Genomic DNA, 13,894 nt, shown 5'->3' on the forward strand with positions numbered 1-13,894 from the left:
CTACCTAGCACGAGGCTTTTTGGGAGCTCACTAGCTTTGAGCTCCATCGGAACTCTGAAGTTAAGCGAGTTCGTGCGAGAGCAATCCCATAATGGGTGACCTACTGGAAGTTCTCATGTGAGTTCCCAGAAACAAAACCGTGAGGGCATGGTTGGGGCCCAAAGCGAACAATATCGTGCTACGGCGGAGTCGAGCCCGGGATATGGTGGGGGCCAAGGCGGGGATGTGACAAGTTTGGTATCAGAGCCAATCCCTGCCCAGAAGTGTGCCGACGAGGACGTCGGGCCCCTAAGGGGGTGGATTGTAAGATCCCACATCGCTCAAGGGTGATGATCCTATAAGCCTTATATGTATATTCCTATCTCTACCTAGCACGAGGCATTTTGGGAGCTCACTGGCTTCGGGTTCCATCAGAACTCTGAAGTTAAGCGAGTTCATGTGAGAGCAATCCCATGATAGGTGACCCACTGGGAAGTTCTCATGTGAGTTCTCATAAACAAAACCATGAGGGCGTGGTGGGGGCCCAAAGCGGACAATATCATGCTACGGTGGAGTCGAGCCCGTGATGTGGTGGGGGCCCGGCCAGGATGTGACAGCTTCAATCATATGTTTTCCCCTCTATGCATGTGGTTCAATATCCTAGTTGATAGGTTGTTGGATTTCTACGCAAGCATCCCGGGTTCGAAACTTCCCCCTTTTTTGAAAAATCGTATGAACTTATACACTTTTTGGTAATTTGTCATGAACTAAAATTTTAAGTGATTTATTATATCATGAAATCATTAATTTGTCATCTTACTCTAACCCCATTAAGTTTTTCATCCAAAATAAGTCATGTGCACTTGTGTTCAGGGTTACTTCGGACGTTTGACCTCATTTTCACAAGTTCTTTTATTTTAATACAAGGATATATTTATACTGAGAGATGGAGGAATAAATTGGTCTCGGAAATTGACCTCCTTTTCACAAGTTCTCCAATTCTCTTTGGTACGAACCAAAAAATTTGGGCTAGTAAAAATACATGTCGTGTTGGCTTCAAAAACTTATGGTGAACTACTAAAAAGCACATTAGGCTCAGGCTCACTAACATGAAGTTTAACTAATTGCAAATTTTGAGAATTCAACATGATCCATCCTATTCTTAAATGGAGTTGAAATGTCCGAAATAATCTTGAAGGGTGTGGAGAGTTAAAAGGTCTGAAATGACCTTCAAACAAACTTGTAGATAACTTATTTTGGATGCGGAGTTAAGAAAAATGATAAATTAAAGAATTTGAAAAGTTGATGTTTCAAGTTTCTTAAAATTTTACTTTATATGAAAAATTAGAAAAATGTATAAGTTCATATGACATTTCAAAAAAATTATATATTTGAATAAAAAATATTAAAAATAACGAAAAAAAAATGTTTATTATGCTAAACACTTGCAAGAATGTACACGTAAAACAACTTATGGATCTCTTGGAAAATAGTGGACAGGAATGAAATATTATGTCTCAAACTGTGATGTGTAGACAGGTTGAGGTCATCCAAGTATTGGTGCACATCCCACATGTGTGAGAGAAAGCATGACACCATACATGCATGCATGCAGCAAATTCACCTACTCCCTTGAGACCAGTCAAATTTTAAATTTTCTACGTGGATTCAAATGCAACAGCAGGTTAATCCTCTATTTATCTGTTTGTGGTTCCCACATTTACCAACGGACATAAATCCTTTTCGGATCCCTTCCATCAACTTTATCAAATTTACCAATTTAAATATTTGAAATTTGATCAAAGAACTAAAGTTATTACAACTTTTAAATATACTTCTGTGTTTATCATTAAATCAAATTTTAAAAATCTGAATTGATAAATTTAATAAAAAAGATCAGGAGAGAATCCCTGTCCATGACCAACCAGGTATTTGACTGACGGTAAAATTACCTGAATTTAAACAGCAGTGTAATCATCTAAGGCCATCTCCAACCGAAGGCTGGCCAGAGGGCTCGTTTGAGCCCTCTGACCCTCCAAGATTCCCCAAGATATTAATATTTTAATGAACAGTACATGGCCATATTTGCCTCCGTCTCCAACCGAGGGCCAGAGGGCCAAATGGCTCGTTTTAGCCATTTCACAAAAAACCGTCTCCAACCGAGGGCCAAAGGGCCATAGGGCCAAACATAATTTATTATTTAAAAACTACAATTTAAATTCAAATCTAACGGCTAGGCTTTTAAGTTTTATGTTGTTAAATGTTTTTAAAAATGTTGTTTAAGTTTCATGTTGTTAAATGTTTTTTTATGTTGTATAATTTGTATGTTGGTTAATGTTATTTAATGTTATTTCATATTGTTTAATGTTGTTTCATGTTACTTAATTTAATTTAATGTTGTATAAATGGCCTAGGAAAAAAATAGAATTGAAAAAAATTATGAAACAAATTTTGTGAAATAGAAGTTATAGGAAAAAAAATATGAATCAAATTTTGTAAAATAGAAGTTATAGGAAAAAAATAGAATTTAAAAAAAAATTGAAACAAATTTTGTAAAATAGAATTGAAAAAAAATATGAAACAAAATTTGATTAATATGAAAAGGAAAAAAAAAGGGAAAAAAAAAAGTTTAAATTCATTAAAAAATAAAAAAAAGCCTAATAATACAACGGCTACTAGCCGTTATATTAAAAAACATTCAAACTATTAGTGTCGGTTATAACCGACACTAATAGTAGAACTATTAAAAAAAAATTAAAACCTCTTTAATGCTGTCGGTTTTAACCGACAGCAATAGAAAACATTAAAAAAAAAAAAAGCCAGCCACCAGCCCTCCAGCCCTCCAGCCCTCCAGCCTTCTCCGATCCCGTGGGGCCCTCCCAGATTCCAGAGCCCTCTGGCCTAGCCCTCGGTTGGAGACGGTTTTAGGGCTATTTTCGGCCCTTTGGCCCTCTGGACCCTTCGGTTGGAGATGGCCTAACCATCTGGTTCTTGTTCGCACACTTTCCAACCACGTCTGTGGGGGTAAAATAAAACAGGAAAATAATAGACTTGGAGGAATTATAAAGTAGTACAGTACTACATCATCATACGTGGTAGTCCCATCTAAATTTTGACGTATGTATTATTTTATCACAGCTGGATTTATAATTTATTTAAAATAAATTAAATACTTAGGAAAAAAAAAAAAACCAGTGATCCCACCCTCCATCCCTGACAAGTAGGGGTGGGTGCGGTGCGGTTTCGAGTGAAACCACAACTGAAATTGAAACTTTTTACGGTACAGTGCGATGCGGTTTTGAAGTCAAAATCAAAATGAAACCAACTTGTTTGGTTCGGTTCGGTGCGGTTTCAAACGGTTTTGGTTTGATTTTTGAGAAAAAAATGTACAATTTAAAATATACAACTATTTATGTATAAGACGATTTTATTTTCCTCATATATTAATTAATGAATATGCAGCAAAATTGCAACAAAAACAGCAACAACAATGCAGCAAAAAACAGCAGCAAAACTGCATAAAAAAGGCAGCAAAACAACAGAAAACAACATCAAAACTGCACCAAAAAACTTAGCAAAACTGCACCAGGTAGCACTGTCGCAGACTCGCAAAGATGCAAGCAGAAGCAACCAGGTCGCATAATTGAAGATGAGTTTCAAGAAGATGAGTTAAGGAAAAGATGAGTTTTAAGAAGATGAGTTAAGGAGATGAAGACGTGTTTCAGCCTTCAGGAGTCAAAGTGCAGAATTAGATGATAATGATAGTCTAGTAACCTAGTTGAACTAATTAAAAATTTAAAATATAACATTTATTTATTAATTTTATTATATAGTGCGGTTTCGTTGCGGTTTTGAAAACCCAAAACCGAAACCAAACTGTTTTCTTTGCCGCAGTTTGGTTTCGAAACTGAACCTGTTTCGAAACCACAAAATCAAACCGTTCGGTGCGGTTTGATTCAATTCGTGTTTCGATTTCGATTTTTGGTTCCAAGTGCCCACCCCTACTGACAAGTCTCCCTCCCAGTCTTCCGCCTCCATGTCGTGGCTGTGGTGTGGATTAATCATATTGAAAACCCACTGAAGAGTTTTGTGGATTAATCCCACTGAAGTGTTTTGTGGATTAATCATATTGGTGTACTAATTTGAAAACCCAATGAATATAACAACGAATTTGAAATCCCAATCCATTAACTATCTTGGTGCTGTCATTTCTGCAATTTCTGAGTACCTTTGGTGGCAGCGATGTTAGTAAAACGACGTCTCTTACAGATTTGTGAGTACCTTTAAGTGGATTTTGATTAGGAAAACACTTAATTGGGTGAATTTATTGGCGTTATGTAGTTTATAAAGAATCGGTGAGAGAAGAAGTTCATGTGTTCATGATATTGGATTAACCCTGAACTCTATTAAGAGTTAGTCTTAGATGAAATCTGTATAGGGAAAGAGGGGAAGAGATAAGGATATGGCCACCAGTGGCTTGAAGTCGGTTTGGAGCCGTGGAGGCAGTGGACTGAGATGGGGACTTGTCCGCAACGGAGGGGGAATTGGATCCTCCACCTCGGACCGAGGTCAGTAATTATTATAATTTTTAAAGAGTCTCTGTTTGTAATCGTTGGATAAAAATCTAATGGTCCACTAACACCGGTCAGAAGGATCCGAGGGATTGCCTTGGAGAGGATCCAATTCCGACGGAGGGGTAGGGTCGTTGGCGCTGGGTATTTTTTTCAGGTACTTAATTTATTTTTAATTTCTTAAAATAAATTATAAGTTCATCTGTAATAAAATAGTACACATGTTAAATTTTAAATGGAAGTATCACATATGACGTGGTAGTACGGTACTATTAATAATTTCTCATAGATTTGGCATTCATATATTTGTGTTTCCGTAGTTTTTATAACATACTCGATATTTTAACGAATCGTATCATGTAATACCTGTTAACATAAACAAATAATATGTCATGACTCGAAATCGACTCGTTAATATTAACAGATAATATGATCCGTTACTCTTTATCCAACCCGTTAAGAAGTAGACCATTTCCAATTTTCCACATACGCCATTAGCAAATTAATTATCTTCCTCGATATAATAATCAAGATTTGGCTATTATCTGCTAATCATGGATTATAAAATTTGATAATTCTGAGTGAACCAAGAGGGAAGAAAACCATGCATTCTTACTTCGGTGTGCGCATAACAATAATGGATAGAAAAAAATAAAATGACATATAGAGTATTTTAATTGTAAATACAAGTGATATTTGGTATATATATAAATGCTTGTAATGACAAAGTCTACAATTTTTGTGAAAGGGTTAACTCTAAATTTCGTCACTATAATCTCATAAACCATAAATTTAAATTTAACCGTTGATTGTCTTTTACGTTTACGCTCCATTCTTCTCATTGAATTTCATTTTTTCAAATTTTCTTTTTTAAAAACATGATCTTTTAGCAAATGAAGAGTTCAAATCGTCGATATCACACTCAGAGTTTTATGGTTAGTGGAATTATTGCTTGGAGTTTATAAAGTCTATACAAATTATATAATATCAACTCATATTTCAGTTAATCGTAAACATTGGAACATGATATTCCTTCATTTTTCTGCATTTGTTAAAAGATCATGTTTTAAAAAGAGAATTTGAAAAACAAAATCCAGTGAGAATAATAGAGTGTAAACGACAATCAACGGTTAAATATAAATATAGAGTTTGTTGATTATGGTGTCGGATTTTGGAGTTGAGTCATTCACAAAAGTTGTAAAGCTTGTTATCATGAGCGATTGTACTTTTTATTTTTATACATTTTTCACACTTCTACATTAATTATTATGAATTTTGCACTCAAAAAAAAAAAAAAAAAAACTATCCATGAGGGTTTGATGGATTTTAAAATCTAAACAACGATGTAACTATTGTATAAGCGTAGAAGATGTAAATATGAGCGTTTATATATTCTTTCACATTTTCAACTTGTACATTAATTATTATGAATTTTTATTTATTTTAACGTCCTCCTAAAAACACTACTCATGAGGGTTTGTAAGGTAAAATTTAAATGACAATGTACTCATCGTTAAAACGTAGAGGCTATGATCACAAACATTTACATATTTTTTCACATTTTTCACACTTGTAAATGAATATGAATTTTTGAATGTATTTTAGTATTTTTAAATTGCTTTATAATTTTTAATGTGCTTTGGAAATTTTTAAAATCTCAATTATGTGAGATTAAGTATTATTGCTACTGTAGTAACTTGTAAGGTTTTTTTTAGGGACTTGGATTGTCTGCCCTCCCATTTCGGTGCCCTCCTCGTGCTCTCATGTTTTGTGTGGTCACGGTTAAGCCACGTCAACATTTTATTTTGTTTTTTTATAAAAATAATAAAACAAAAAGAAATAGTAATATAAAATATTGACGTGGCTTAACCGTGACCACACAAACATGAGGGCACAAGGAGGGCACCGAAATGGGAGGGCAGACAATCCAAGTCCTTTTTTTAGTAGTAGGTTAATACGGGCTACTCGTGTGTAAGTCCAATAAGAACCCGTTATTAGTAGGTTCATATTGAGTGACAACGACCCGATTAGTTATCGTGTTAATTCGAAATCCATTATCTTTGTATCATTTTCGTACTATATTAACATATGGTGTAAGAAATTGTCAGATTTAGAAAATAAGTTAAGAAAATATAAGACGAGCCCAACAACTCTATTTTTAATCCTACAGTTGGTTTCTTTGGACCGTTGGTTGATCTAACGGTCCAAATTCAAATTTTTTTTTTATAAAAAAAAATCTAAATTTAAAATACATTGAATCCAACAGCTGAGATCGAATATAATCAAATCTAACGGTAAAAAAAAGAAGATATAATGTCCAAATTTAAATCTAACAACTAAAATAATTAAAAAAAAATTAACTCAAAATTCACCAAAAATTTGTGACTATTCTATATTTATAGGTTAAAATGTTCATAAAATTAAACTATGATAGTGTACATAATTTAAAAAAAAAAATTTACTCAAAAGAAAAAATTAGCCTACATTTATTCTTTAATAATTTCAGGCTAAAAAATTTATGCTAGAATGGTTGGAGCAAAAAAGCTATTTATGAGTTAAAACCTAAATTTTTTAGATTAAAAATTTTAGATTTTAGGCAAAATGTTGTCTAAGGAGAGCAAAGTCTTTGATGAAGAGTTAAATTTGAAGAAATTTTTAGTTGTGATAGGAATATGGATGGTACACCACGTGTTTCACATGTTTTTATACAAGTGATGAAAAATTTTAATTTTTAAGTTATTAATCTTTTAATACATATAACCCATCATTGATATAGAGACACGTGATGTAACACTTTGTGGTTTATGAGGATCACATTGAAAACTCTGACCAATCAACCATTGCAGGGTTTGTTTCTAAACCAATAGGGTTTCGCAACGTAGCAAGAATGTCATGTCACGGTTAAAGGCAATTCCAAAGTTCCAATGCACTGAGGAAAAGTGACCGGTGGATCTCCATAAATATGGGGCTCCAAAACCCTACACCGTTTCATCCTACCATCCGCTGTGTAATAGAAGTCTCTCTTATCCTCTCTCCCACGCACAAACAACAGTTCCTTGATGTTCCTTCTCCACTTTCTCTCTGTGTCTTTCCTTTTTCTCAGGTTTTTTCTTGGAAAAGAAAGTAAAGTCTTGTCAATTTCCATGTGAAAATTCAAAATTCCCACACAAGAGAACAAAAAGAAAAAGAAAAAAAAAACCTTTGGTTCCGAGTACCCATCTCTTTCTCCCTTGTACTTGCACCCTCACTCGCAAATATCACTACATTATTGTTGCTTAATTTTTGGCATTTTTCATTGAGAACGATATACATATGGAGGAATTTTACAGGATGATCGCAGGTGTGACATCTGCATGCTCAGATGATCATGTGAATGTTCATCAGCAAGTTCAAAATATGTCTACTAGTACTAGCAGCGCCAGTTGTGGTGGGTTTCAAGGCGGTGGTCATGTGGTGGATGATCATAACATGCTGTTATTTGGGACGGAGGGTTTAGAATCCTATCATATGTCTGATCTGATCAAGTCCCAGATAGCCAGTCACCCTCGTTTCTCTAATTTAGTTGCTGCATACCTAGAATGGCAAAAGGTTAATTAATTAATGCACCAGTGCATGAATATTCTCTTATCTTTACTTAATTTTTGCAGTACAGTAATGATTTCCTGTGTTAAGTACTCACTGTAACCCGAAAATTGAAATATGAAAATGGAAATAGTAGTGGCTAGGCATTATTTTATAATGTTTTGGTTCCATTTGGACTTTTCGAACTCTAGACCTAACCTACTCTAGACGTAACCTTCTCCTAACTATCAACATACACACACCCTCACCATTGGGCCTTATTCGTTAATTAAGCAAACAGTATGCAGGGTTTTAATTATATCTGGTTGTTTTGAGTTTTTCATAAAATATTATACTTTTACAGGTTGGAGCACCAGCAGCGGAGATGAAAAATCTGCTTGAAGAAATTGGAAGGGTAAGCCACCCAATGAGCACCTGCGGTGAGATAGGAGCTGATCCAGAACTTGACGAGTTCATGGTATATTGATTAATTATTCACTTTTATTTATTTCTTTTGTCATATTTTGTACTCTTTAAGTTCTGTTTGATTGCTGAGAAAAGAAAGGAAAATGTACAGAAAACTAGGGTTAAATTTGTGAGATTCTACATGTATTCGTTGTTTTGCAAGGAATCATATATTGGGGTTCTCCATAGATTCAAGGAGGAGCTATCTAAGCCATTCGATGAAGCAACAACATTCTTGGTCAACATTCAAACTCAACTTAGCAACCTCTGTAAAGGGACATTCCCAAATACCTGGGACAATCACTCTGGTAAATAAATCTCTTTAGCTGTAAGTACATTTTCCTCTTTCAATCTTAGTTTTTGGAGGGTTTCAAACCTTGAACCTACTTCTAATCATAGCCCTAACCACTCTCACCACTAGGCCACCCTCAGTAGCTTATATAAACATTTTCCCTTAACTTTCATCCAGTCTAGGTTCTTGGTTTCTTTTTTCTTCTTCTAATTGTATGAAGAAGAAGACACGTATGTACATGCATTTACATCTGTTTATTCATCAGTTGTATGCGTACGAGATTGTACATGGCTTTCATTTAATTGGTTTCTGTTTTATATATGGACAAATCATGACACGTGGGATGAGCATAACATGATGGTGTTTCTGATGCCCTAGAAAGAGAGAGAGATCTGTTTGAAAGTGAAGTGACTTGGTGGTGGAAAGTGAGATGCTTGACCTGAAGACCTCATAACTCCACTGCGATGTGCCTCATCGATGAGGAACAATTTTCAACATGTTTCAGCATACGTGGTCGATTTTCAAGTCTACACATGGATAATAATTGGATGATGTTGAGCGCGTGTGGCTGTTTGACTTCACACGAGGACAACCTGTTTTGATACTATGATGAAATTGAGATTCCACCATAAAATTAATTCGCAATATGAGAAGTAGCCCAAGATCACATAAGTATATAGTAAACTTTGTCCCTTACTGATGTGAGACAACTTTCAACACACTGGGAGTCTCGGATATCACTTGTTCCACTCTCACAGTAATACACATTCATAAGTAAGTAGCCTAAGATCACATAAGCATATAGTAAACCTTATCCCTTACTGATGTGAGACAACTTTCAACACACTGGGAGTCTCGGATATCACTTGTTCCACTCTCACAGTAATACACATTCATAAGTAATTTCACAAAGCCTTCTATGACCGTCTGTAAGTTATTTTGAGTGGACCAAAATCACTTATGAAGGGACATGAGAGTTTGTGTTTTGCCATAAAATCACTTAAGGCGAATGCCCGGATCATGTAAAGGTCTTGAAGAGAGAATTTCTTCAGTTAATTAGTTTTACATAAAATCCCTAATTTTCTAAACATGAGTAAATCGTCCTAATTAATAGTAGGGTGGTTCTAATAGGACGAGGTTGTGAACGAATCTAAGTTCAAGTTTGCGGGTACTTTATTTAATTTGAGAGATATTTTAATTAATCTAATTAAATTATAAAAAAAGATTCAAACTCGAATTTGGATGGAAAGAAACATCCTACTCTAGTCAACTTAATTAGCTACATCCAAAGTATGCAAATTTGGTGTACTACTGGGTAGAAGAAAATGGGGGGATAAGGTTAAACGATCCATAAATCTTTGGTCATGGTCGTCTAATAAAGATTAAAAGTAATCTACTTCTTTTTGGCCTTTCACTTAAAAGTAATTAGCACTGCAAAATGCACTTATCTCTTTTCATTTTTTTTCATGAGGACTGCAAGACGATTTTTTGGATCGTGAATAACAGCTCCAATCAAGAATTCTTCTCTAAAACACTAAGTTATGATTTCTTTTTTGATACATTAATTTTTTACTGGTCGTGCCAAAATTAAAGAAGGGGTCGGCAGTGAGACTTGCACGTAAATTGTAATATTATATGCTTAACTTAGGACTGCTGACTAATTTTTAGTAATGCAGATGAAGGGGTCGGCGGTTCAGAGGAGGAACTTAGCTGTGGGGAGGTGGAAGCAGCAGAGAGTCAAGAAATCGGTGGTGCTCATTCTAGTGGTGATCGGGAACTGAAAGGTATGCTGCTGAATAAGTACAGTGGCTACCTTAGCAGTTTAAGGAAGGAGTTCTTAAAGAAAAGAAAGAAAGGGAAGCTACCGAAGGATGCCAGGACTACCCTATTGGATTGGTGGACTATTCACTATAGGTGGCCATATCCTACGGTAATTTCATAAGAATGTCATCTCTTTTCTGGTTCAAATTAAAGTTAATGGAAAACAAATTTGTACTATAATGGGTAATTCATCCATAGATCACAGAAATGGGAAGCTCTCTCTATAATATATCCACAAGTGTCTTTCAATTATCATGACATGTCACATGAAAATTATCATTTTTTGTTGGAAAATGAACGAAACATCATATGATAGTATACAGGATAGGCAGAGGTTTATCCAAAACCCAAACATGAAAATTAGGAGCAAAAGCCTAGCCATGGTTAAAATAGAACATAAAGGCTTATTTCAAATGCAAGTTCGCCCCCAAATTCTTTGTGTGTGTGTGTATATATAATGTGAATTGGGAGTTTAGTTTCATGTATGTGTGTTTAGGACTATTTTAAAATTTGACGATGGTAAACATGTGTATATAGGAAGAGGAGAAATTGCAGCTGTCTAAGATGACTGGATTGGACCAAAGGCAGATCAACAACTGGTTCATAAACCAGAGGAAGAGACATTGGAAACCATCTGAGGACATGAGGTTTGCTCTCATGGAAGGCGTCGGTAAGAGCATTGGAGGACCTGTGATATTTGACACTGGTTTTGGAACTGGAAATGTTCATGATGGTATGTGATATCATTGTATCAGGTGTTTGGTCGATTCTAACATTCGACCTAAGTAGCGTTAGAGCCTTTTGATTATTTCAGTCTAATGTCTTCTTTTTCATATGGTATTTGTGAACCTTGTAATAATGTTAAGACTTGCATGTATGTATATTCTGTATCTATGATCCCTCTCTCTTATATAAGTAATATTTTCTGTCAATGCGGGCCTGGACCCTCCCCCTTTTTTTTTTAAGAGATAGTCTCCTTTGGGCTGAGTCCATCCTTTTCTTTTGAGCTGAATAAGTGCACTCTCTCTACCAGAAAAAAATTGTTGTATATCCTTCCCTTGTGAGAGGAAGGCAAATAATTGTTGGACGTGCCAAAAATAGTTGGTCTTGGAACTCTATTGGGTCTAAATCAAGGCATCCACAAAGGGGATATTAGCAACCAATTATTCCAACTCACAACGAGTCGAACTGATACATCAAAATCATCTATACAATAAGTATTCCTCAATAAAGCCATAAAAGAGCTAAATTGCATCTCTAAGACTATAACATAAAACCGGTCTTAGATAAATCAAGCATCAATATCGTAAAGCTAAAACCTAAAATTGAAAATTGAAATTGTTATCAAATTGGTCTTGTTAGTTGAGGATGGTCTTTGATTTGTTAATTTGATGCGATATATTTTTTTCCTTTAATCATGTTGAAATTCTCGACAATTTTATTGAGACTTATTCATTTTCCTCGTGTACTTGTTCATTTTCCTCATCAATTAACCCTCAACCTAATCAAACTAGGTTGCACCGTTCCCACACTATTTAAAAATTAAAGATACGGAACCCGAAAAAACAAACATTGAAAATATTTTAGGCCTATACGAATGATGCAGTTTTCCCACATTTTTATGACTTTGGAGGCTGCTAGCTGTCTGGTCTTGAAAAAGTGACTTTGCTTCAATCCAAACCGTTAACAACTTGCATTTGGAAAAAATCGTGAAGAGAGTGGTTATACTTATTCATGACAATTAAGCAACTATTGCAGAACCAAACATATGAACAGTTATTCATGCCCATGGCCATGTGTCAGCATAGAATACACAAACTGAACAGTAATGGTTCGATGCTTCTATCATTTTAACTGTTAGGTCTTTATTTAAAAACAAAAATCGAAATTTAAACGGTTAAAATACTCAAATTTCCGGATATATTCTTTAGTTGCTAGGTACTTGAGATATATAATTCAAGTCAGAACATGAATCGTGCAAGGCAGGACTTCCGTGCACATGAATGTCGACCGGCAAAGCTAAGTGGCAATTAAGTGCATGTCTTCCGACCAAGCAATTTTGATTTGCCTAGTTTGGATTGGACGTCTTATGACCTTTGTCTCAAATTTAATCTTAAGATTGAAATCTTTGCAACTGTTTTGGAGCGAATCAAGCCTAATAACTTTATTCATGATTTTAATTGTCGATTTGTGGTGAAGAACATACATATACCCGTTGGACACTAATATGGCGGGTTGGACTAATAGCTCAATGTACTTGATAGGTTAAGAAAATTGTCACTTTTATGTTTGTTTTATGCATTTTTTTATTTGTTGGGTAAAAAAGCTCGTATTTTATTTGATAAGTAAGAAACATGCAACAAAGTGAATGAGTCTGAATTTGAAGAGATTCTTTCATACTAACAGTACCATCTACTAAATATTTTCTACTAAAAAACGTATTATTCATGAATAAACGATTGTCACGTAATAAACTAGTGACATACAAAAAATTTCTCCTAAATCTTCTATAATTGGGGAAACTCTTGTGCAGCCGATACACCATATAGTTGGTCAGTTGATGCAAGAGGAAGAGCAATTTTTGTTGGTGATAAGAATTGTCAACTCACTCGTGTCCATGATTAGATTTTGTTATCTATTAGGTGATGTTATATATGCATGTACCCAAAAAGACCAACACGCACAATTCAAACTCCATTTGTAATAAAATGTTGGTGCTTTAAGTATTCATCACTCAAAATGATTTAGGCTATACTTCGAAAAAATACAAATAAATAAAAAATAATGTGACTTATTATGATGTAAGTCGTGATGGAATCATGTACACTTGTTTAAAATTGAACGTGAACACATATAAAATCTCAATATTGTTTTGTAAAGATTTGAAATAATGTCTTATATATTAATCGTCCTTCACTATTGATTAACTATTCCAAAAATTCAATGAGTTAATAATTGTTTTTCTTTGGACACTTCAATAACATGAACAAGGCTTGGTGGCATATGTTCACAACCTGACTCAAGAGAATGTTGACATCTTTGGAGGGTTTGAGACTCTCGATGCCCTGAGATTTTCTCATACAATTAACTTATAAACTTATTTGTGCTTTTCTCCCATAGTCCCATGAACCCCATGTCGACACTATGAGAAAAAGATTCATATTGCAGATCTGCATATGACAACACTCACCACTCCAAAAGGGCC

General features: G+C 34.9%; 1 protein-coding gene across 1 annotated transcript; it reads left to right on the top strand.

The window, feature by feature from the left end:
- Positions 1-7,556: 7,556 nt before the first annotated feature.
- On the top strand, positions 7,557-11,604 carry LOC126617930 (homeobox protein knotted-1-like 1). Its single transcript, XM_050286010.1, has 5 exons — positions 7,557-8,138; positions 8,476-8,589; positions 8,740-8,884; positions 10,545-10,798; positions 11,227-11,604. Exons 1-5 carry the CDS (start codon positions 7,863-7,865, stop codon positions 11,428-11,430), a joined length of 993 nt encoding a protein of 330 aa, XP_050141967.1. The 5' UTR covers positions 7,557-7,862; the 3' UTR covers positions 11,431-11,604.
- Positions 11,605-13,894: the final 2,290 nt, after the last annotated feature.

Source organism: Malus sylvestris, chromosome 4 (genome assembly GCF_916048215.2).
Source record: "Malus sylvestris chromosome 4, drMalSylv7.2, whole genome shotgun sequence".
NCBI classification, from domain to species: Eukaryota; Viridiplantae; Streptophyta; class Magnoliopsida; order Rosales; family Rosaceae; genus Malus; species Malus sylvestris.

Excerpts from the sequence above, each read along its gene's own strand:
- LOC126617930 (XM_050286010.1), top strand. The coding sequence starts at position 7,863 with ATGGAGGAATTTTACAGGATGATCGCAGGTGTGACATCTGCATGCTCA. Across the intron at positions 8,139-8,475 it reads CATACCTAGAATGGCAAAAG|GTTGGAGCACCAGCAGCGGA; the intron begins GTTAATTAATTA and ends ATACTTTTACAG. Across the intron at positions 10,799-11,226 it reads ATAGGTGGCCATATCCTACG|GAAGAGGAGAAATTGCAGCT; the intron begins GTAATTTCATAA and ends ATGTGTATATAG.